General features: G+C 40.3%; 1 protein-coding gene across 4 annotated transcripts in view; it reads right to left on the reverse strand.

The window, feature by feature from the left end:
• Positions 1-649: 649 nt before the first annotated feature.
• TRIP12 (thyroid hormone receptor interactor 12) overlaps positions 650-22,383 on the reverse strand; it is a 172,410-nt gene continuing 150,676 nt past the window's right edge. For all 4 annotated transcript variants that reach the window (XM_054040670.1, XM_054040669.1, XM_054040673.1 and 1 more), the window contains 5 exons: positions 14,608-14,772; positions 9,273-9,386; positions 4,407-4,501; positions 4,020-4,123; positions 650-2,862 (listed from right to left, as the gene is read on the reverse strand). In XM_054040670.1, coding sequence (XP_053896645.1) covers positions 2,666-2,862; positions 4,020-4,123; positions 4,407-4,501; positions 9,273-9,386; positions 14,608-14,772 — 675 coding nt within the window. In that variant the 3' untranslated portion in view covers positions 650-2,665. The remainder of the gene's footprint in view (positions 2,863-4,019; positions 4,124-4,406; positions 4,502-9,272; positions 9,387-14,607; positions 14,773-22,383) is intronic.

The raw sequence follows: 22,383 nt of genomic DNA on the forward strand, positions 1-22,383 counted from the left end.
AACTGCTGAGCAGATTGCCTATCGTATTGAATTGTATGATGTGGACAAATATCCATTAGGGATTAGAATTTAATTTGGTGGACACATCCTAGTGTGAATTACCCCTTCTTTGAACCCACGGTTTCTGAAAAGAGTTAATCCCAGTGCATAATCTATCACCCCATAATGTTCTGAAGAAATCTTAGACATATGTTTAAAATTTAGTGCTTGTGAAAGGTGCTACCCATCATGGAAACTACAGTCTTCAGTTCATCCACAAAAGAGGTACAGCAGTCACAGGCCATGCAGACTTCCCCACACTGCCTCACCAGTGTGCCTCAACACTGCCCTGGAACAAATCTACAGGGCTACGGTCAGTTCAGTTTCGAAGCCCAATCAGTCTGTGGTCTATCTGCTGAAACTGAAACATAAAATATCAATTAATGCTAAACTCTGGTATTAATTTTGTGAAGTGAACATTCATCCACAAGCAAATGGACTGAGACCGCCAACATCTTGTTTTTACATAGGCCATTGAACAGTCACCAGATTGCACAGGACCAGACTGTAATGGACTTTCAACTATCATACAATGGCTCTTTCAAATTTGAAAACTCCTCAAGTCAATGAAAGCCAGATTCTGTAGGGAGACAACGTGGGTAAAAAAATATCAATACAGATGATATTTTAATACAAAATATTAGCTTTTTACACAAGTCAGTTTTTTTTAAAATATAGAACCTTAAAAAATGAACAAGTTGCTATCCACACACTATAAACACGCATCTTTGTGCTCAGTTTGATCAAGTTTTCAGAACAATTTTAAACACCAGTCCATATTTTAAACACTGCCTTTAACTTACGAAATCTTTGCCACATTCTGCACTACCAATATTATATGTACAGTGTGAAGCGCCTTCATTCAGTTTTAATATGATAGTTAAACTGCTCAGTTATCAGATTCTTTGTGCAATGATTTCACATTCGACTGCTCATGACAAGTTTGCATTACAGTTCTGTGGCACCTGGTTTGAGCAACCACATGTAATTCTGTGAATTTTAACTGTAAAGAATGTCAGTTACATGTATTGAAATACATTTTTTCAAAGTACAAGTTTTTCAGCTAAATAAAAAAAGTTATTCGTTTAGGGGAAATTTTAACTGATTATAACCAGAGTTTTCAACAATTGCTATGCACTGAAAAATTAATTTTGATTTCTCAAAGTTGAATAAAGTAATTAGCTATTTATCAGATTTTCATAGAGATGAACTATAGCATGTGCATCTCAGGAATGTTTCGAATAGTCCATTTGTTTTTGAACCCATAGAAAGGAAATTTTTTCCTTCCTCTTTATCCACCATTATCTAAGTTAAATAGCAGATCTTACAAACTCTTCTTTTAATAGTAAATCATCCATAACATGTGGGCAGATAGCCAAGGAGATTTAAGATGATTTACTTGTGTTGAAATAATTTACACAATTGAACTTATGCATACAGTACAAAACTATGAGCAAAAAGGTGAAGCAAACTTTTTTATTTATATTCAGGTAAAAACATTAACCTGATGAAGTAAATTATTGCAGATTTGAGAAATCAGCACATAAAACAGTTGGACAGAGCATTGCTTACAGGTGCTTTATCTGTGTCAAAAGACAAAGGCTGAACTGTTTGTTCCAAGCTAGCACTGGGGGACAAAGAGGGAGGCTAGAAAAGTAAACATGAACTTAAGTCAATAAGAAATTTTTGTTTACTTGAACAGGGAATAAAACTGCTAATTTGTCTTTTAAAAAACTATACATCAATTTGAAATGTTCTGGCCTTATAATAATAAATAATGACCAGCCCAATCTGTTGATTTTTCAACTACACAAAAGAAAGGAATTCTTCCCAGCCTCTGGGTAAGAGGCTTTTGTTGCCTGAATCACTGTGTAAACAGTTCTAGAGTGTCATCTGGTAAAGACTGTAGCCAATATATCCTACTACTACGTTAAAACTAAGCTCTACCTAATTACAAAGGCTGAATTATATTGACAATATATATTTTTAATTCAGTAAAATTTAAATTATATCTTAATTTGAGAGAAAACATGGAGCAATAAATGCCCATGCTAACCAAAATGTAACAATTGTTGAGTGTTGCACACAAAAAAGAACCAAGTGAATTGCACATCAGACAATACAAGAGGAAGGGAAAAATCAGAAGCATGTGAAGGTACACAGAACTAGTCTACTAAACTAGATTTGTCAAATACATGTGTATTTTAATTTCTGTACTTATGTACAAAACTTGTCTTTGGAGGAAAAAACTGCAGACTTAGCTAGATGGATACACACAGCCCGATATTAAACTGCACAGCGACATTTATTGTTCCAGCCTGGAAAAACATCCCTTTTTTAAATTTCACACAGCAAAGCAAGTTAAAAACTTCACTCATCAAATAAATGATAATTTAAACAAGAACTTGCTAAAGAAACCTTGTCACAACAACTTTTTAGGGCCTGATCACTTTAAGTCCATTGGGCCTTTAATGAATATCAACCAAGTGTCTTTGTTTATAATCTGCAAGCCGTTTTTCTACAACAAGAAGGCGTAACACGTTTCCTTGACTCAGGTGATACATTTAGAAAAGAATCATGATTTTCTCTTTGCTGTAACAGGCAGACATTGCATTTTTCATTGTGATCAGGAAAGATGGAATGACTGCTGCCCTTCTCTTGCAGCTATCAAGAGTTTTTCTCGCATTATCTCGATACTTGAATAGTCCGGCAACTTGAGATAATTCACACAAGTCATTACTGAGGGCAAGAAGTCATCTGGATTTTCTGTAGACTCAAATGTCTTGCGTACAATTGTCAGTGGAGGATTCAAACTTCGAAAGCCTGAAAGGAGGAGAAAAGATCCACTGTATTTCTCTGAACATAATAGGAAAATTGCTTTTCTTAAGAAAAAAGTGTTTAACCTACTATTAAACTGACTGTAATTCAACACAATTCGCACTCTACATTATGACTCTTCAACCTTTGCTTAAGAATATTTTCCACATTACCACAACCGTCAATGGAAAGTAAAAAGCTAGATGCACTTTCAAATTTATGCCAACTAATTTTTGCTTTTTAGTTAGTGTGAAGAATCAAAACTAGACAGGTCCGTTTCACTTTTTGGATCTTCAGCACTGGCACACTGCTGCAATCTATACATGAAAACTAAAGAATGTAAGCAGAGCTGAAGCATATTCATAAAGATTTCATTTTTATATACAAAGCAATCAGTCAGTTAAGGAAGCTGGAAAAAGCTATTTTATGTACACTTAATTTGATTTTTTAAAACATACGCCAGCGTAACCATGATCATATTGAATATCAGGAGGCAGATTCCGAACAAGGACATCAAATATTCTCATTTTCCTGTTCCTTCAAACAAACAAACAAACAACGCATCTTCTTTTTATACCATTTTGCATTTTAGGATTCAGAATCCATTTTTCTACATATATAGTCTCATTTCTTGAAAGGAAGTCTTAGTGACTGTGCTTCCTGTAAGGAAAAACACTGCCATTTTATTATTTGGCCCGCTGTAACTTATTACAAGTTGTCTCATGGTCAACAAACCAACCATGAACACTGAACTGCTTTTTTCCCAAAAGAGTAACAGTTTGTTTGAATGTGGACTATTCTGTGTCATGTAGCACAATATCTGTTAATACTGATATCTGCTATGAAATATTGTACATAATCTATAGTCTCTATCTTGTAATGTTATCAAGCAAAATTTTTATTAACATTACTATTCAAGACACTATCATTTTATTAATGCAAACTTCAAAAATTATTTGATTTGAACTATTCCAAATAGCTTATAGCACCCGAAACTTCTTTGTTAACTGACATTTCAAGTTTTGAAAATGATATAGACAGATCTATAGGTATCTACAGAAGTGAAAAACAAAAATGGTTTTGAATGATTCAGAAATGTATTCGCTATGCTGATTATACATGCAAGTGCAGACATGATGGCAATATCTACTAAATATACCCACCTCCTACTGGCAGTCTAGGGCTACCAGTCACAAATTGGAGAAATAATCTTTGTTGCTCACTATCAAGACTACTAAGAATTTCAAACAGGTACTTCACAGCTCGACTAAAGAAAAAACAAAAACAGAGGTTAGTTTTTTATTCTTTTGTTTACAATATATACTTTAAAAAATAATTGTATTACAGCATTAATGAGCATGCTCTCATGCTCAGATTACGTAAATTATAAATGCTATTTTTATGAACAAACATCTGTTTCTTCCCAAAATGTGTAAGATGTGTTGCATCATTTCATATACAGCAACTACAAAAGATATTTAGTGTATTTTAAAGATTAATCAGATGCACAATTTTCAACATATGGATTTGCTATTAGGAGACCAAATTACCTGTCATGTGTATAACCATGATCTGGCCTGCAGCATTCCATTAATGTCTTTGCATCCCAAGTGTCTGTTTTACTGCCACACAGGAGCTGATCCAACTATAGATTTAAGCAGAGAGAACAGTTTTTTCCTAGTGCTGATGCAGAATGAATACCATACATGCTGATTAAAACATGAATCTATTTTCTGGAACAACATTCAGGAAAGTTACCTTTGCTGAATTGTGCAATACTACAGAGCTCATTTTACTTTAATAGCCCCATCACAATAGCAGCTTCATTTACTGGATCCTGACATCTCCAGACCTCCTGCTACTAGTGGGCTGCATCTCTTCCTGTAACACTGGTCTACAATTTTTGAGAAGTCGTCTGCTTCAGAGCTAAAATGTGCTATTTATTATATATTTTGACGTGCTGAATTCAAATATGACAATTAAAACAACTGATTGGCTACTGTTAAATATCTTAAAGTGTTTAGATTTTATATCTATGTATATTGTGTAGATAGTAGAGTTTTAATCATAAATTGTAAAACCTAGGTCTTTTCATGTGTTTATGGTTGCTTTACATGATAATATTTCACCTGTCCTGTTTATGTCACACTTTAAAAATCAGCAAAAGGCTTATATAAATAAAATTTATTATGAAACAAAAGGCAAAAAACGATTATGTACATAGTTTAGTCCTATTCAGTGTCTACTCTGCGCTTCTTGGCTTGTCTCTTGTATTCATTAAATGGAGCATCTCTTGTCACTGTCCAGCAATAGTCTGCAAGCATTGATGGGCTCCATTTGCCCTGATAGCGTTTCTCCATTGTTGCAATGTCCTGGTGAAATCGCTCGCCGCTCACTGCTCCGCAGTTCGGTGGAAAAAAATCTAGATGAGAGTGCACAAAATTTATCTTTAGTGACATGTTGCAACCAAGGCTTTTGTATGCCTTGAGGACGTTTTCCACCAACAACCTGTAGTTGTCTGCCTTGTTGTTTCCAAGAAAATTTATTGCCACTAACTGCAAGGCTTTCCATGCCATCTTTTCCTTGCCACGCAGTGCATGGTCAAATGCACCATTTCGAAGAAGTTCACGAATCTGAGGACCAACAAAGACACCTTCCTTTATCTTAGCTTCACTTAACCTTGGAAATTTTCCACAGAGGTACTTGAAAGCTGCTTGTGTTTTGTCAATGGCTTTGACAAAGTTCTTCATCAGACCCAGCTTGATGTGTAAGGGTGGTAACAAAATCTTCCTTGAATCAACAAGTGGTGGATGCTGAACAACTTTTCCTCCCAGGCTCCAATGACTGTCGGAGTGGCCAATGTTTCTTGATATAGTGGGAATCTCTTGCACGACTATCCCATTCGCAGAGAAAACAGCAGTACTTTGTGTATCCAGTCTGCAGACCAAGCAAGAGAGCAACAACCTTCAAATCGCCACAAAGCTGCCACTGATGTTGATCATAGTTTATGCACCTCAAAAGTTGTTTCATGTTGTCATAGGTTTCCTTCATATGGACTGCATGACCAACTGGAATTGATGGCAAAACATTGTCAATATGCAGTAAAACAGCTTTAAGACTCGTCTTTGATGAATCAATGAACAGTCTCCACTCATCTGGATCGTGAACCATGTTGAGGGCTGCCATCACACCATCGATGTTGTTGCAGGCTACAAGATAACCTTCCATGAAGAAGAATGGGACAAGATCCTTTTGACGGTCACGGAACATGGAAACCCTAACATCACCTGCCAGGAGATTCCACTGCTGTAGACTGGAGCCCAACAGCTCTGCCTTACTCTTAGGTAGTTCCAAATCCCTGACAAGGTCACTCATTTCACCTTGTGTTATGAGGTGTGGTTCAGAGGAGGAGGATGGGAGAAAATGTGGGTCCTGTGACATTGATGGTACAGGACCAGAAGTTTCATCCTCTTCCTCGCCTGACTCAAGTGAGAATGATTCTGGTGCATCAGGAACTGGCAGTCCTTCTCCGTGGGGTACTGGGTGTATAGCTGATGGAATGTTTGGATAATGCACAGTCCACTTTTTCTTCTTTGACACACCTTTCCCAACTGGAGGCACCATGCAGAAGTAACAATTGCTGGTATGATCTGTTGGCTCTCTCCAAATCATTGGCACTGCAAAAGACATAGATTTCCTTTTCCTGTTCAACCACTGGCGAAGATTTGTTGCACAAGTGTTGCAGCATATGTGTGGGGCCCACCTCTTGTCCTGATCTCCAATTTTGCAGCCAAAATAAAGGTGATAGGCTTTCTTAACCATAGTGGTTATACTGCGCTTTTGGGATGCAAAAGTCACTTCACCACAAACATAGCAGAAGTTATCTGCACTGTTCACACAAGTACGAGGCATCTCTGCTCACTTTGGCTAAACAGAAATGCGTCCCTTTGCAAAATCAAACACTGACAAATAAGAGAGCACGACACTGTATGATTTCTAGAACTGATATAGGGCAATTTGTTCAGCAGAGTGATGTAAGCTTCGTTATGATTGCATCATCCATGACTTCTAGGAATAACATGATGCAATTCATATAACGTATGACGCAATACCAGCTTCAGATTGCATCATTCATCGTTTTGCCTAAAAAGCAAGTACTGTCCAAACCCAGTCATAGATTTATTCATAGATCCAGTCAAAGATTTATTTTAGTCATTTCTGGTTTAAATTGAGATCCCTTCCCTTTATAACTCACTTATCCTCCGCCATTCCCAAGTCAAGGGTCGTATATACTGACACAATAGCACATCTTGAAAACTAGAGCCAATCAACAATTTTAAGCATCATTTTCGTTCTCAGTGACCCAGAATTAGTAAAGTTTGAATACATTTATTTCAGAAGCATTTTGGCTGTAGAGCAGTGTAATTGGAAGCAGTCCAAACTTGTGTCTCAGGCTATTGGAATTAGCCAAGCCTGAATTTCAATGACATTTGGGTACTTGTCTCTCTCAACCTTTTACCAGTCTTGTACAACTAATTTCAGGGAAGTAGATAGCTTCTCTCCCAAACTTCTTTTCTAGATCTCTTCATTCCCTCCCATTTCAGGTGCACTCCCCAACAGAGACTTTTAAACAGGAGGGGACTGCTGCCAACAACTTAAAATGCATCCCAAAAGACAATCTGTACCACTTCATACTGTTGCTCACCAACAGAAGAACAAAATACAGCACTGCATAAAGAGTAAAAGGACAAAACCATAACAGTGGGAGAATCTCCCTTCCCAATGGTGAGTGAAACAGTGTGATGCTGTAGATAGCTGAGAATGAAATTCAACTTTGGCCAGTCGGTGGTACTGCTATGTAAAAGCACGATCACAGTAAGAAATATAGAAAAAAAAAAATCAGCTACATGTCTCAACTTTAAAGGAACCCCACATGAGGAAAACTAAAATGCAGCAATTCAGTTTTCCTTTGCCATTTCTTCATGAAATTTAGAGGTAACAGTATATGTAGAAAGAGAAAACCTATCTAAAATGCTTATCCAGGCTCTCACTGCAATTACTACAACTCCAGAAAGTGAGGATATTGACAATTGCAATCTTGCCCCACATATATCCATTCCAAATGCTGCTGCAAAGATCATTCCCCTACCTGTTTTGTCTGTCACCCCATAAGAATGACCATACTGGGTCAGACCAAAGGTCCATCTAGCCTTGTATCCTATCTTCCAACAAAAACCACAAGGAGTCCGATGGCACCTTAAAGACTAACAGATTTATTTGGGCATAAGCTTTCGTGGGTAAAAAAACTCACTTCTTCAGATGCATGGAGTGAAAATTACAGATGAAGGCATTATATAATGACTCAAGAAGAGAAGGGAGAACCTCACAAGTGGAGAGCCAGTGTATCTTCAAACAGTGGCCAATGCCAGGTGCCCCAGAGGGAATGAACAGAACAGGTAATCAAGTGATCCATCCCATCGCCCATTCCCGGTTCTGGCAAACAGAGGCTAAGGACACCATCCCTGCCCATGCTGGCAAATGGGCATTGATGGACCTATCCTCCATGAACTTATCTAGTTCTTTTTGAAGAACACTCTGAGTCCCCCCCACCACACACACTTCTCCTTTACAGCCTATCCCAATCCTGCCCATCATCTCTTGGTATACGGTCAAAATGTCAACTCCTGCCTCTAGTAAGTCAACGATGCCAGGCACGTTACATTTTTAAACAAGCACCTTTGTGCTTTCTCCCCTGCTGCCCCTAGCCATTGGAAGAATCTCCCTGTAAACGGCCACAAAGCTACTTCATTGCCTCCCTTCAAGTCCCTCCATTGCCTATAAAAACCTTCACAATGATTAGGCAGCGGGTGTGCTGTGTCCACTGCCTACCATACTGATCAGTACTGTCTCACTGTTTCCTTGTGCTCCCACATCCAACTATAACCACCTGCTGTCTCTTCTCTTATACAATGGAGTCCTGGTCCATGTCTACAACCAGTAGTTGCTACCAGAATAGAATAAGAAATAGTTATGAAGTTTCTTGATTCCTAGAATGTCCTCCAACAAAACTAGGAATATGTGAAATCGATAAATTTGTATTTAGGGTGGATGTATTACTTTCTTTGGGGGAAAACAGTTACAATATACTAAATTTGATACTGCAGAAAATAAAATCCACCACCAGAACTACTAATTAGAACTACTATTACATACAGAAGTCTCTCCACATGACAAACGTAAGTACATAGTTTAAAACTCACTGAATTATTTTGATACATGAGTTTCATAAATATATCACCCTATTTGTGAGAGAATTGCACAATAACCTGTCCATAACTAAATATGGGGATAAGAATGTAGAGTAATATTGATCTACATAACTGATTGATAGGAGTTACAAATTCACATTTACCAACCTCTTCAGGATAGAAGTACTGAAGATGACTGAGGGGGAAGACTGATTCAAATCCATCTCTGAATGAGTCAAATTGTCTGGAAACACCTTCATTTAGTGCCCAGAATATAACCAGCTGTAAAACAAACAAACACACACAATAAATGAACAGGCTATGAGAAGCTATGTGAATATTCGGGATATGATGACTTGACAAAAGAATCAGGAACATAACCGCATGTCCACAAAGATGTGTGAACCTGAGCTTGATTGAGTAGGTGCTGTACAATGTTGCCCCACTTCTGTCACCTCTCACCAGCCCAACACCAGCCACACATCAGCTGCATATTTGTTGTACCAATGCAACACAGTTGTACCTGGAAAGGGAAAACGAATTTCCCCCAAAGACTAATATGTCACTCTAAATCTAACTGAAAGTTGGTTATGGCATATGTTTGAGAACCAACTGGATAGTAAAATATTGACCTGTATAATCCTTCCACCTCATCCCTAAAGTTAACAATGTGCAAAGAGTGAGACATTTTAAACAGAGAATTTGCTCTTAACTAGTTTAATAGAAATTGGATATATCTTCTTGTACAACAGTAAGTCTTCCAGATGTACTTGTCACGCTAACAAATAGATGTTCCCCTGCTTTCGAAATCAGACACCCGACTCCAATTCAAATCCTATTAAAAATTCATTTGAAATACATTATGAAGCAAGAATACCATGTATAATATTTCCCCAAAATTGAGGAAAATATTTATTAAGCATTTAAAGTACTCAGCTAAGCTTGGTTTATTAAAGAGGGTACATTAAAAAATAGTTGTGTAAGTCATACTTCCTATGGTCAAAACATTGAACGGCACAACACCTATAATCTATCATCAAAATCTAGATAAAGTTAGTTATTTTTTCCCCCTCAGGAAATAGCATTGTGTTGAAATGTATCCTTCTGAAGATTTCTATTTCAGAAATCTTTATTCTACTGAATAATTTTTCGTGCTAGATATGCATGGGTTGGTTTTATAATATGACTGTTAATGCAAAGAGTAACTTGGGAGAATTTTACTCCCAATTATCCCACAAGGTTTAACAGTTTATTGGACTTCACAGAAAGTAAATACAAAGAAGAGGAAAAAATTGATAGTGGATTCCATTCATTATGAACCTGAGAAACTTCCAGTAATCTGGATAGATCACTATATGGATGCAAGTATCCTTTAAATCAAGGGCAACATACTAGTCGTCCTATTCCAGGGAATACAAAAACTATTTTCTTCAGGTACTTGTTTAACTCTTAGATCCAAAATAGGTCTGAGACCACCTTTTGCTTTGGGAATAATAAAATCCCCCTCCCTCCCTGAACAGAGAAACATCCTCTAAGCCCTGCTAGGAGAGATTGGACCTCCACGAACGATCCTGTGAGAGTGGTCCCTGAAGAGGGACATGGAAGTGTGGTGGGAAGGAGGGATAGAAACAAATTGAAGAAAATACCCTAGGACCACTGGGCTTAGGACTCTCCAATACTATAGGATAGGAGTCCAAACACGAAGGAAGTGCGATAGAAGATTGGCAAAGATATGGATAGGAACAGATGCACTTTTAGTTAGTTGTATGCTGCCCTTGACAAACCCATCAAAATTCATGCTTAGACTGGACTGCTAGTCAAGAGGAACCTACTGTTGCAGAGGAGGGGGGAGATGATCCTGTAATTCCTGCCCCTTTTTCTCAACAGGTCTTGGGGCTGAGGTATAAAGCTCTGATATCTGTGAGCCTGCTGGGGCTGGAACTGCTTCCTCTTTGTTGCTGGTGTAAAGATTCCAAGTGACTTCCGTGTTGCTCTGGAATCTTTTAGGCTATGTAGCCTATCATCCCATCTTTTCCAGAAAGAGGAAGGGACCGTCAAAGAACAAGTCTAGGATGGTCTGCTGCATTTCAGCAGGGAGACTGGAAGACTGCATTTATGAGCATCTCCTCAGACGACAGATACCATGGACTGAGCTGCTGATTCTGCTGCATCCAAGCCACCACTAGCCATCCTCGACCATCAGAATGAACTCCTGCCTGGAGTCCTCCAGTAGCCTGGAATTTGAACTTCAGGATGTTTTCCCATAGGGGGAAGTTGTGGCAACTTAGAACTTGCTGATTCGCAATTCTAAATGGTAGGCCTCCCAACAAATAAAAGGTTTATAAGCAAACAAATCCAGCGTCTTTGATTCTTTACTACCCTTTGGTGTCGGCACTTGGTGCCCTGTCTCTCATACTCATTAACAGCTGCCATCACCAAAGAGCTTGGGGGAAGGTGAGAGTAGAGTTATTCCAAACGCTTAGGAGGGACTAGTATTTCCCCTCTGTCCATTTAGCCATATGGAAGAAGGGGTCGGTCAGTATTTTGAGTGGCTCCACAATTGCTCTGTCAGTCAGTAGTGCCATTCAGGAGGACCCTAGAGAGGCTAACATGTCCACTAGCTTGCTGGATTTCTCAGAGATCTCTTCCACTTGAATGTTTAGCACCAAAGCCACTCTTAAGAAGTTATTGGTAAGCCTGTAATCCTCCAGTGGTGAATAGCTCATCTCTATACAGCCTCATACAGTCTTGAGGAAGACAATGCACTAGGTCACTGAGGCAATGACTAATCTGCCTTTGATGGTGGAGGAACTGTTTGAGTAACCTGCAGCTGCATCTGAGAACGTTGACTGTCGTGCTGATGATCTTGTGCACCCTTGAAAGTCAACTCAAAGGTGAGGGGAGGCAAACCAACGGTGTCTATTAAAGCCACTGATGTGGTGGTGGGCCCCATGGTTGCGCAGGCCATTGCCCCTTGTAATGTGGCCAGTGCTGAGACTGCTGTGACATCCATGGACCATACTGATGGAGGGTAAGCTTCCCCTTTAGTATGTGACAATGAAGATGACTCCAAGTTCCGCAATAGCGGTGGAGCAGAATTTGTGTGGACAGGAGACAGATAAAGTCAAACTTGGGGATGGTGGTACCAGGCTTGCCCCTAAAATGTACTGGCCTCTTAGGTACTGCATACTGTTGCAGAGCCAGTGTAGGAATTAGTTTCTGGTACCAGCCAAAACCCTTCCTGTACCACAGGAGATACCAGTACCAAAAGATCAAGCAGTTCTCTGGAGGCAGCATCCATCTTTGACGTTGTCAGTACCAGAATTGGGTCTAGAGTTTAGTGTCTTTGTATAGCAACTTCTGGGGCCAGCCATGACTGACCTGGTATCGGTTCTGGAGTTGATGAACCCCCTTTTAGCAGAGGAGCTCTCGGGGGAACACTTCCCTTCAGAGCCCCTCCTGGTGTCCTTTCTTCTAGGTGGCCTCAATATCGAAGGTCTTGCTGAACGAGGTCTGCATCTCCTCACTATCAGAGACACAGAATGCAATGCTAAAGACATCTTGGGAGATGCACTCTGTACCGATGGTACCACTTTTGGAATATGCTCTGAACACGACTGCTCCAATGGAGGTGAAATGCAGTCTCCATAAAGAAGACGCTTAAGTCTCACTGCTCTATCTTTTTTTAGAGTGAGGCTTAAACCCTCTACAAATGCGACGCTTGTCACTGATGTGGTACTCCAAACAATTTAGGCAGCTGGGGTATGGGTCACTGATTGGCATCAGCCTGGCTCACAACAAGCAGGACTTAACCCTGGAGAGCAAGACATGGCTCCAGTTCTGGTCCAGGTAATCAAATTTGGCCCAAAAGGGACCTAAATGTTGAAAACTATCACTAAGATTAACTATACGCTGTATCTAACCATTATTAAGCAAACAAGCCGTATAAAAAGAACAAGGTAAATAAACCTGTGATAGCAAGACTGAAAGTGCTGCAACAACCCTCACTGGTGGTAAGGAGGAGCTGGGCGTGGGAGAGCTGGGGGCAGTTTCATCCTGCACCAGTATGCAGTGGTGTGCAACAGCAAAGGGCGCTCAAGCCACCCTAATGTGAGGGAAAACATTCTCTGAAAATTGTGCATAAGGCACATACAAAATTACAGTGGAATGGAAATATGGAATCACTTGAATTACCTATTTACACAGAGTGATAAGGCCACACAGTGAGCAAAAAGGCTCAATCTCTACAGGGTTGTGACTGAGTCATGAGTGGTGAGAAGGAACTGAGGGGCAGTTAGTGTTGCTTCACCATCTACGTCCTCAACTGGAGGTACGAGGACACCTGGGGGACACCTGGGGTACCCAAGGACACCTGGGGTACAAGTCCCTCAGTGGGACACTGCTGGTCAAAATAATCTGAATTCAAATGCATGGTGGCATGCATATGGAGAAAGTACTCAGACTCCAAACGTATGGGAGCGGAAAACTTGACTACGTACATGATCAGGCAGAAGTCCCAGAACTAAATTTTCTAAATGTATTACCTCTCTCCCCCTTCCCAACACAAGTGTTGGAAACTGATCACCACAGCATTTCTGATACAGACGCTCCCAGGGTTACACAAGACCTGACTTACGCAAATCTGCACTTATGGAAAAAGTTCCATAAGCTAGAAATAGGAGGTTTAGGGGGTTTCTTTGGCGTAATAGTCTGAGATATAGGTTTCCAACTTATGCAAAATTTGAGTTAGGCAAGGTGTTCTAGAATGGAACGCTTGCATAAGTCGGGGAGCGTCTGTATTGCTTATTAAAAGTTGCAAGTTTACTTTGGTTTTGTGCAGTAGGAAATTGGGGGTGTTCTATCTACTACCATGCATTACCATCTGGAACATTCTGTAGAAGCAAGTTCTGAAGTGAACATGAGTGCTATTTTTCTTGATGCCTTTAACATAAGATTTTAAAAAAATCAGTTGCTAGGGTGGACGAAAAAGTGATTCATGCAGAATTCTGAAGATTCGCCTTCCACATACTGTCTGCTTTGCAGAGGTACAATCCTAAAGTCATTTCAGAAGCCAATAATCTCGTGTAGCAGTGTTTTGCACTACTAGTTCAAAGTATTGGTTCAATACTTGGCCCAGTAATTTCTGGCTTTGTTTTCAGATGTGCTGAGAACCCACAGCTCCCAGTGAAAAATCATGCCATTTATGACTACATTTTCCATGGATACAAAATAAGTTTTCTGAAACCTTAAGAAACAGATGCTCCTAGAGCACAAAAACTTCCTTAAAAGTTAGTTGAGTTGTATATTACTGACACTCAAAGTATTTGTGCTAATTTTTTATCAGGGCATTCAGACAAACAGAAGCAATCAGTTGAAAAGTACTACGCTATGACCAATTTGCAAAAAACAAGCAATTAAAATATCTTAAAATAAACTACTTTGAACTAGAAGAGAAGAAGAGTTGTGTGAAAATTAAAAAAGTCACCGCTTTGCTTTTACGTACTCTGAGATACTCTTCTAAATTGTGGATTGTGACAGGTATATCTTTTCCCCCTTTTTTCAGCTCTATATTCGGAAACCCTGGTAATGTGAAATCCAGCCCTAGATCGTCCACTGAGCAGCCATTCATATTGAGGTTCTCCAATGCATACTGTAAACTTTCTTTGGTCTAAAAAAATTGAAAATGAAAGCCAGTGAGAATTCAGTCACTTACGTTAGTTTATCAACAAATTATTTAGCATTCTAACACTTGTAATATTGGTTACTAAATACATGATACTCATTGCAGTACAATGATTGAAACAGATCAGATATAGATTACAGTACTTTTTGTTCCCCTTTAATCTTAACTTGTTTTATATACATTAAAAGTTAATGAATCAAGATAGTCAACATCTGCCTTGACTGCGAACAAGTCTGGAAGATGGCTGAAGCATAGTTTTGCTGATGTTTCTGGAGTTACTTTAAAGAAGAATCAGCCAGCTAGTAAAGGTTGGTGTGAAAAAACACAAAACAGGGCTTTATTTTAAAGCAGACTAAAAAACTGAGTCTAAAAAAGGAGTAGAAGCCATCAACTTAAACACCAAGAATTACATTGATTTTCTGATGAGACATTTGTTACAGTAAATGAGAGCTATAATACAGCATACATACTATTTTCAATCTCTTTACTGTTGAGAAATTAAAATAGCATCGGGGGAGAGAACAGAAACTTCTGCATCTAATAATAAGTTCTCATGTGCATGACAATACATGATCATAACTCAGGAGTCAAAGGGAGTACTACTAGTTCCTATAGGGAGTTGGAGACCAAATTTGCTGCCAACTTATTGGCAACTAAGTTGCATCGAAGTATGTTTTTTTAAAGAAACACCTTTCAAAATGTGAGGAATAGATAAGTTTGTAGATTCTAAAAAAATGAGCAAACATGTAAAAAAAGTCTACCACAATTCTCCTTGATAGAATGTTGTTGATATTTATGGATGATAGTGGCGAAATCCACAGAAGTCCAAGAATACACATTGTGATGGACATGTGCAAACAAAACAAAACTGAGTATGAATATTTATTGCACAAATCTGCAAATTAACAGGTTACACCATGGGTTTCCATAAAGAGTTTCATAAGGAACGCAGGAGGTGCCTTTGCTGCATTACAAGAAAAACAGAACTAAGTAGCCCAATAAAAGCTTAGCATTTTGGGTACTCAAGCTTAATAGAGTCTTTTCTTGCAAAAGATAAGGAAGCCCTGGTGTAAAAAAATCTTTTAAGGTGAACTAAAGTTTTAAATTAGTAAAAACTGTTAACTTTAAAATTGTAAACAGAACATGCATAGACCTATACATTTTGAAACAAGACATCACAGTTGAAAGTCATTTCCACCTTTACTTATTTGACTAGACCCAAGTGCGCTGTTCTGAGTTTCTTTCAACAGTTGATGCTATCACTAACATCTAAAGCAGTGCAGGGAAGCCCGTCAGTTCACCTTTAAAATCTGTTATTTAAGCATATGCCTACCCTATGAGATAGAGGTGTGATTCCAAGATCACACAGACATACTGGAACTTGGTCTCATCTGAGCTAGCATGCTAAAAATAATGGTGTCTACCAGAGCTGCAGCACAAGTTAGCTGTCCAAGTACCAGGAGGTTGAGGTGGGTTTATACTTGAGGTGACTAGCTCCTGCAGCTGTGCTACTATTTTTAGCATACCAACCCAGATGGGAGTATGTGTAGGAGAGCTGAGAATCACACCTCTAGCTCATAACATAAGCAGACTAAGGCTAAATGACTCCAGGTTTCTCAAACTACAACTCCATCACTAATAGGTTTTTCTAGCATTAATTTTGTTGACACCTTTAAAATAAAGGTCATGCACTACTGTGTAAGAGAAAAACTGCTTGTTAACTCATCTCTGGAAGTATCAAAACACGACTACAGTATTAGTGGCTCATGTACTTTGACATGTAGCACTGAGATGGTGATGCTTGTTAACAGCTTTTCCCCTTGAGGCACAATTAAGCATACACCTAAAAAGAGAAAATACATGTCATATCTGATCAAATATTCCTTTTTCAAGGTCCTGTAAGCCTTAAACAAGGTAATTGAATCAACTCAAGGGAAGGAGGATGAGAAAGTTTATCACTGAATGCTAATGCTGTACTTTCATACCAGGGGGAATGTTACTATAGCTAAGTGACAGCTCTGCTATAGTTAAGGTTAAGATCAGCTTTTAAAGATTGACTGATTTAAGTTCTCTAAAATCCACACAATTAATCAGATTGCCATGAAATTTGGTGTTCCTCATGGGGATGTGGGGTTCTGTTAAGTGAACCAAATTTGGAGCCATTCGACCCTGGGGTTCAAAATGCAGTCTCTGGGGAAAAAAACCCATGCTTTTCTTAAAGTCAACATATTCTGGCAATCTTTTTGCACACAATGATGTCAAACTAGGGCTCAGGTCATCACACCATGATCTCCAATGCTTGAGGTTACCACAAAAGAGTGCATGATGCCTATTAGCCCTTTGGAGAAAATTAAATTAAAAAAAGTTATTTGAAAGGGAGTTTGCTTTTCCAGTTACACACATCAAGGATTACACTGAGCATGTGCAGAGAGGTTAGCTATCTGGAAAGGAGAGGTTATCACCTTGTACAGTAACTGGTGTTTGAGATGTTTTGTCCCTATGGGTGGCTCCACATCAGAATGTGCACATGCCTGTGCACGCTTGGAGATTTTGTCAGCAGTGTCCACAAGTCTATGCCTGCATCCTACACATTCCTATGCCAGTTCAAAGGTATATAGGGAAGAGCAGGCCACTAGTGCTCTAGTTCTTTCACAACCACAAAGTCCCAGAGAATGACACTCAAGAAGCAGGGAAGGAGGGTAGGTAATGGAGCACCTTTTGAAACAAAACCTCTTAAAGAACTCCAGTTACAGTACGAAATAAGTAACCTCTCATTCAAAATATTGATCCTATGGGTGCTCCCTGTTAGGAGATTCCCAAGCAGTACCCCAATTATGAAGGAGGGTACTCAAAGTAGATTCAACACAAATCATAGAACAATCTCAACAAAGGCTGCATCTGCTGTAGAAGCATACATCATAGCTGGGAAAATGTGTACACCAAAAACCAGCTGGCGGCTTTGCAAGTATTTGAGATAGATCCGTTCTTCAATAAGGCCACAGAGGTACACGGAAATCTGATGGAATGGTCGTCACCAAAAAGTGGAAGATGTACCTTTAAGGCATCATTACAAGTCAAGATGCATCCCAACACTCAGTTTTTGGGTGCTCTTTCATTCTTTCCACGATGGAAATATGGAGAGTCTGGGAGAAGCCCTGCAGAGATTATTCCTGTTAAGGTAAAAGGCAAGAGCTCTTCTTACATCAAGTGTGTGGAAACTGGCTTCCTCTGAGAAGCAAGGCTTGGAGCAAGACAAGTAAATGAACGTCCTGCTTAATGTGAAATGGATGCAACTTTAGGTAGAAAGCAAGGATGGGGACGTAATGTCACCTTATCAAACAGAATACTGTATACGGTGGAGCAGACATAGGAGCTTCTAGCTTACCTATCCTTCTGACCAAGATGATGGTTATGAGGAATGATGTCTTAAGGTCCCATGGTGGATTTGGTTCTTGGCCGAAAGGTTAAACAGATCCTTAATCCGTGCAGTAGTCGGGTGAGTAAAGACTGAAAATCCCTTAATTGGGGGTGCCGGGGGGAGGAATGGACAATTGAAAGGGTGTAATGGCAGCCAGGTGGACCGTAATTTAGCTCAGTAATAAACCAATAGTTTAGCAGGTAATCAAGAACGTGCATGAGGAGAGACTCAAGAGACAGACTGTTCCACACACTAGGCTTGAAAACATCTTCACTTCTGTAGGTAAGTTTTCCTTGTGGTGGGTTTTCTACTATTCAGCATGTACTGTGTAGACCTCTGGAGAGCAATCTAGGAGCCAGGCCCTGACATAGGGCAATGAGAGGTTGGGATGCGTGATAGTGCCTGATTCTTGAGTGAGGAGGTCAGCTGAAGGGCACAAAGGCAACCGCAAGAACAAACCAGATCTGGGAACGATGCGTGTTGTGGCCATGATGTTGCTAGCAGGATGGCTACAGATCTCTCTTTTAAACTTCAAGACATTGAACAACAATGGTTTTGGAGGTGAGCAGACAGCATTTCCCAACAAATTACAGCCCCTCAAACAGAAGTGTTGGCTCTTTGCATTGGACACAGATGCAAATAAAGTTCTCTAGGGAGACCTGGCTGAGACCTTCTGAAATACAATCATAAGTGGGAGCTGAACTACATGGTGACAGAAATACCTGCTTAGGGAGTCCGCTATGATGTTCTGTAGCCTTGGTATATAAACTACTATGTGGTGGAATATGCACCAATTCCATAGTTTTATGACACCTGTGCCTAAGTATTGGGATCTTGCTCCTCCTTGGTGATTTTTATGATAGATAGATTAGATAGATATAGAGAGCAGCCAGTTGTCTAGCATTACTCTGAGTGGCCCCGATGTTGAATAAGAAGTGATGGTAGTGTATCAAACTGTTCTGAGTTTAAAAAAAAAATGTTGATATGGAGAGATGTTCTCAGGGACAGCGGGGAGTGAGGCATTTGCCCTGGGCTGTGAAGTCCGGAAAATGGGCACCCCAGACTCAGAGGGAGGCACCTGTGGTGATTATCTTTGTGCGGGAAGGACATGAAAGTAGAATTCCCACACAGCTTTTGGGTATCCCTTCCACCACTTGAGGAAGTGAAGAACTGTCTGAGATAACACCTACTTGGATAGTTAGAGTGCTTGTTGGGGACGTAGACAGACCTGAGCCAGGCTTGAAGACATCACAAGTGTAGTTTTGACAGGAATATTACAAATATACAGGCTGCCATGCTGGCCAGAAATTAAAGGCAAGCCCTTGCTGTGGTTTGTGGGCTGTAGTAGCCTGGCAATGAGGCTGGACAATGTAGCAAAACTTGTCCATGGGTGGGCAGGCATGCTTTGCCAGTACTGGAGTCTAAAGTGGCTCTGATTAAGTCTATTCACTGGGTAGGACTCTAGATTTTTCCATGTTGAGATGGAGTCCCAAGAACTGGGATACGGGCCTTGCTGACTGCTCCTTGAGGAAAAAAAGACAGTGACCCTTGATGAGCCAGTTGTCCAGGAAGGGAAAATATGACTATTCCCATCTGATGAAGATGGGCTGCAACATCTGAGAAGAGCTTTTTAAAGACCATTGGGGCAGTTGAAAGGCTGAAGGGTGGGGCCTGGAACTGGTAGTGGTTCTTGCCAACAATGAATCATAGGCAGCATCTGTGGGAAGGGAATATAGAATATGAAAGCATGAATCCTGGAAGTCAAGGGAGATGAACTAGTATCCAGGATTTAAAGAGGGAATTACTGCTGCCAATGTTACCATTCTTAACTGTTGGAAGAGGAAAAAGGCATTCCTGAGGTCCACAATCTGGGAAGTATCTTGAGGGGAAGTCTTTTCCTACAAAATTTACTGGAACAGGTTTAATCAAGCTATGAGTAGGAGGGATTGTGCCTCCTGTCTTAAAAGGCTTTTATGAGAAGGGTCCCTGAAAAAAGGGATAAGGAGAGGGGTGGAAGGGAGGGATGGAGCTGAACTGAAAGGAATAGCCTAGTGAAGCCACCTCTATGATCCATCTGTCAGAAGTGATGAACTCTTGAAAGGTAGGAAAGGGGAAAGACTGTCCCCATAGGAGCGGGGGACAGGTTGATGCAGCATATGATCCAGAAAGGGCAGCAATTCATGACTCTTGACCAGTCGATCAAAACAGATACTTGGAAGAAGTTACCCACAGCAATGTCACTGTGGAAGACAGACCCTTTTTACAAAATCTGGGCCTCCTGGAAGGTTTAGTTGGTCTCATGGAGGTCTGGTAGCGAACGGAGAGACCACGGAGCTGTTTGCGACTTGCTGTATTTTCTACTACTGGGGGAATTCTGGTCAAAAAATTAAAATATTCAGCATCTTGTAGAATTTTAATTGTCAAAATAATGCAATATAATCACACCAGTTTCAATTATTTTGGTAATGTATTTAAACTACAATGGTTGGAGAATGGGATTGGGAAGAACTGGAGGAAATCCCCTTTGTCCAGTGGTAACTAGGTTTGATCCTTTATTTCTAGTTAGTCAATAAATGTATAAAACCATATGGTGAGTATTACATCATAGGCAACTGAAGAGCAAGTGAGGGCTGGGGTATCAAACTCAATTTATATTGGCCACTGACTATCTCCAGGAAGGTCAGTAGTAAACGGTTCGTGGAGCACATTTTGATAGGAAAATCTCAAGTCAAAAATTTAGACCAGTTCTAATCACGAAAGGAGCACAAGCTTTTATAAGGCTCCTTTACACCACACTGTCAGTGTAAACTTTTACACCCGTTTTATGCTCCTGGGGGAATTCACTAACAAGAATGGGAACAACTAAGCAGGCAGGCTGCTACGTTCTGCTCTGCCTTAGGGGACAGAGCCTGGCTCACGCCTACCTCCTAACACCCCAAAGCCCTGCCCCTCTACACTGGGCATGCCACAACAACGAGCCAGAGAGACAGTCTCTCTCGTTCGCTCAGTCCCGTCCCCCCCACAGCGGTGATTGAGGTCTCCCCACCCATGCATGCCCAGTCCCCATCCCCCCAGTGCGGATTTACATCTCCGCCGGCTGCAGCTTCCCTTTGCTTCACCTCATTGCCCTTGCATTATTTTAACAAATAAAATATTCAGAATCTTGCAGAATTTTAATTTTTTGACCAGAATTCCCCCAGGAGTAGAAAATACAGCAAGTCGCAAACAGCTCAATGGTGTCTCAGTTCGCTACCAGACCTCCATGAGAAGTTGTTTGTCTGCAGAAGACATGAATTCTGTGCAGTGGTGCAGAATTCCCCCAGGAGTAATTTTCTTTTTTGTCACGAGGTTGCCCTGGAGTCTGAGTGGAGAGAGCCATCCATTGCATCACTAAAAAGCTTAGGCCCTTCAAAAGGAAGGTCCTCCACAGTGTTTTATACTTCCCAGGGAAGGCTGGAGGATTGTCGTCATGATGCTCGATACATTCTCGATACTCAATTCCCATAGAGAGCATTGAGTGAGGACAGAAGGGAAGCCTTAGCAATTGTCTGGCCTTCTGTGATTAGAACCATAAACATCTCCATCTGGTCTAGATTCAGATCTTCAATAAAATGAGCAATTTGGAAGAAGTTATATTTTGCCATCAAGGCCTGCTAGTTGGCAACTTGGAATTGTAGAGCAACAAAAGGAACAGCTTTTTCAGCTAAGACGGTCCAGGTATGTAAGCTCCTTGTCAGAAGAGAAGATCTAGATTGGTACCATCTGTTTCCTTTGATGACAGCATTGATGACGAGAGAGTTAAGGGTGGGATGACAAAAGATACTGGCAGGAATACAGTACTTTTTAAATCAGCCCACAAAAAAAAAAAAAGGGAGGTATGGTGACTAGTGTTTGCCATATGTTAATGGGTTGGTGACAAAGCATCACTGATGGGAAAGGCAACCTTTTTTGGGGAGAAGCATGTAAGATGTCCAACAAGGAATGCTGAAGTTTTTGTATTTTCTCCAACAGTATCTGTAAGACCACCGCAATTCCTTTCATGAGGCCCTGAAGTCATCTGTGTAGGACGTCAGGGCTGGCATAACACCTTCATCTGGTGAGGAACAGGGTTTGTGAAAAGCTGGTGTCTCCTCAATATCTAGTGTGGAGTGATCTCTTGCACAAGGGCACCCTGTAGA

Source organism: Malaclemys terrapin, chromosome 9, assembly GCF_027887155.1.
Source record: "Malaclemys terrapin pileata isolate rMalTer1 chromosome 9, rMalTer1.hap1, whole genome shotgun sequence".
NCBI lineage: Eukaryota > Metazoa > Chordata > Testudines > Emydidae > Malaclemys > Malaclemys terrapin.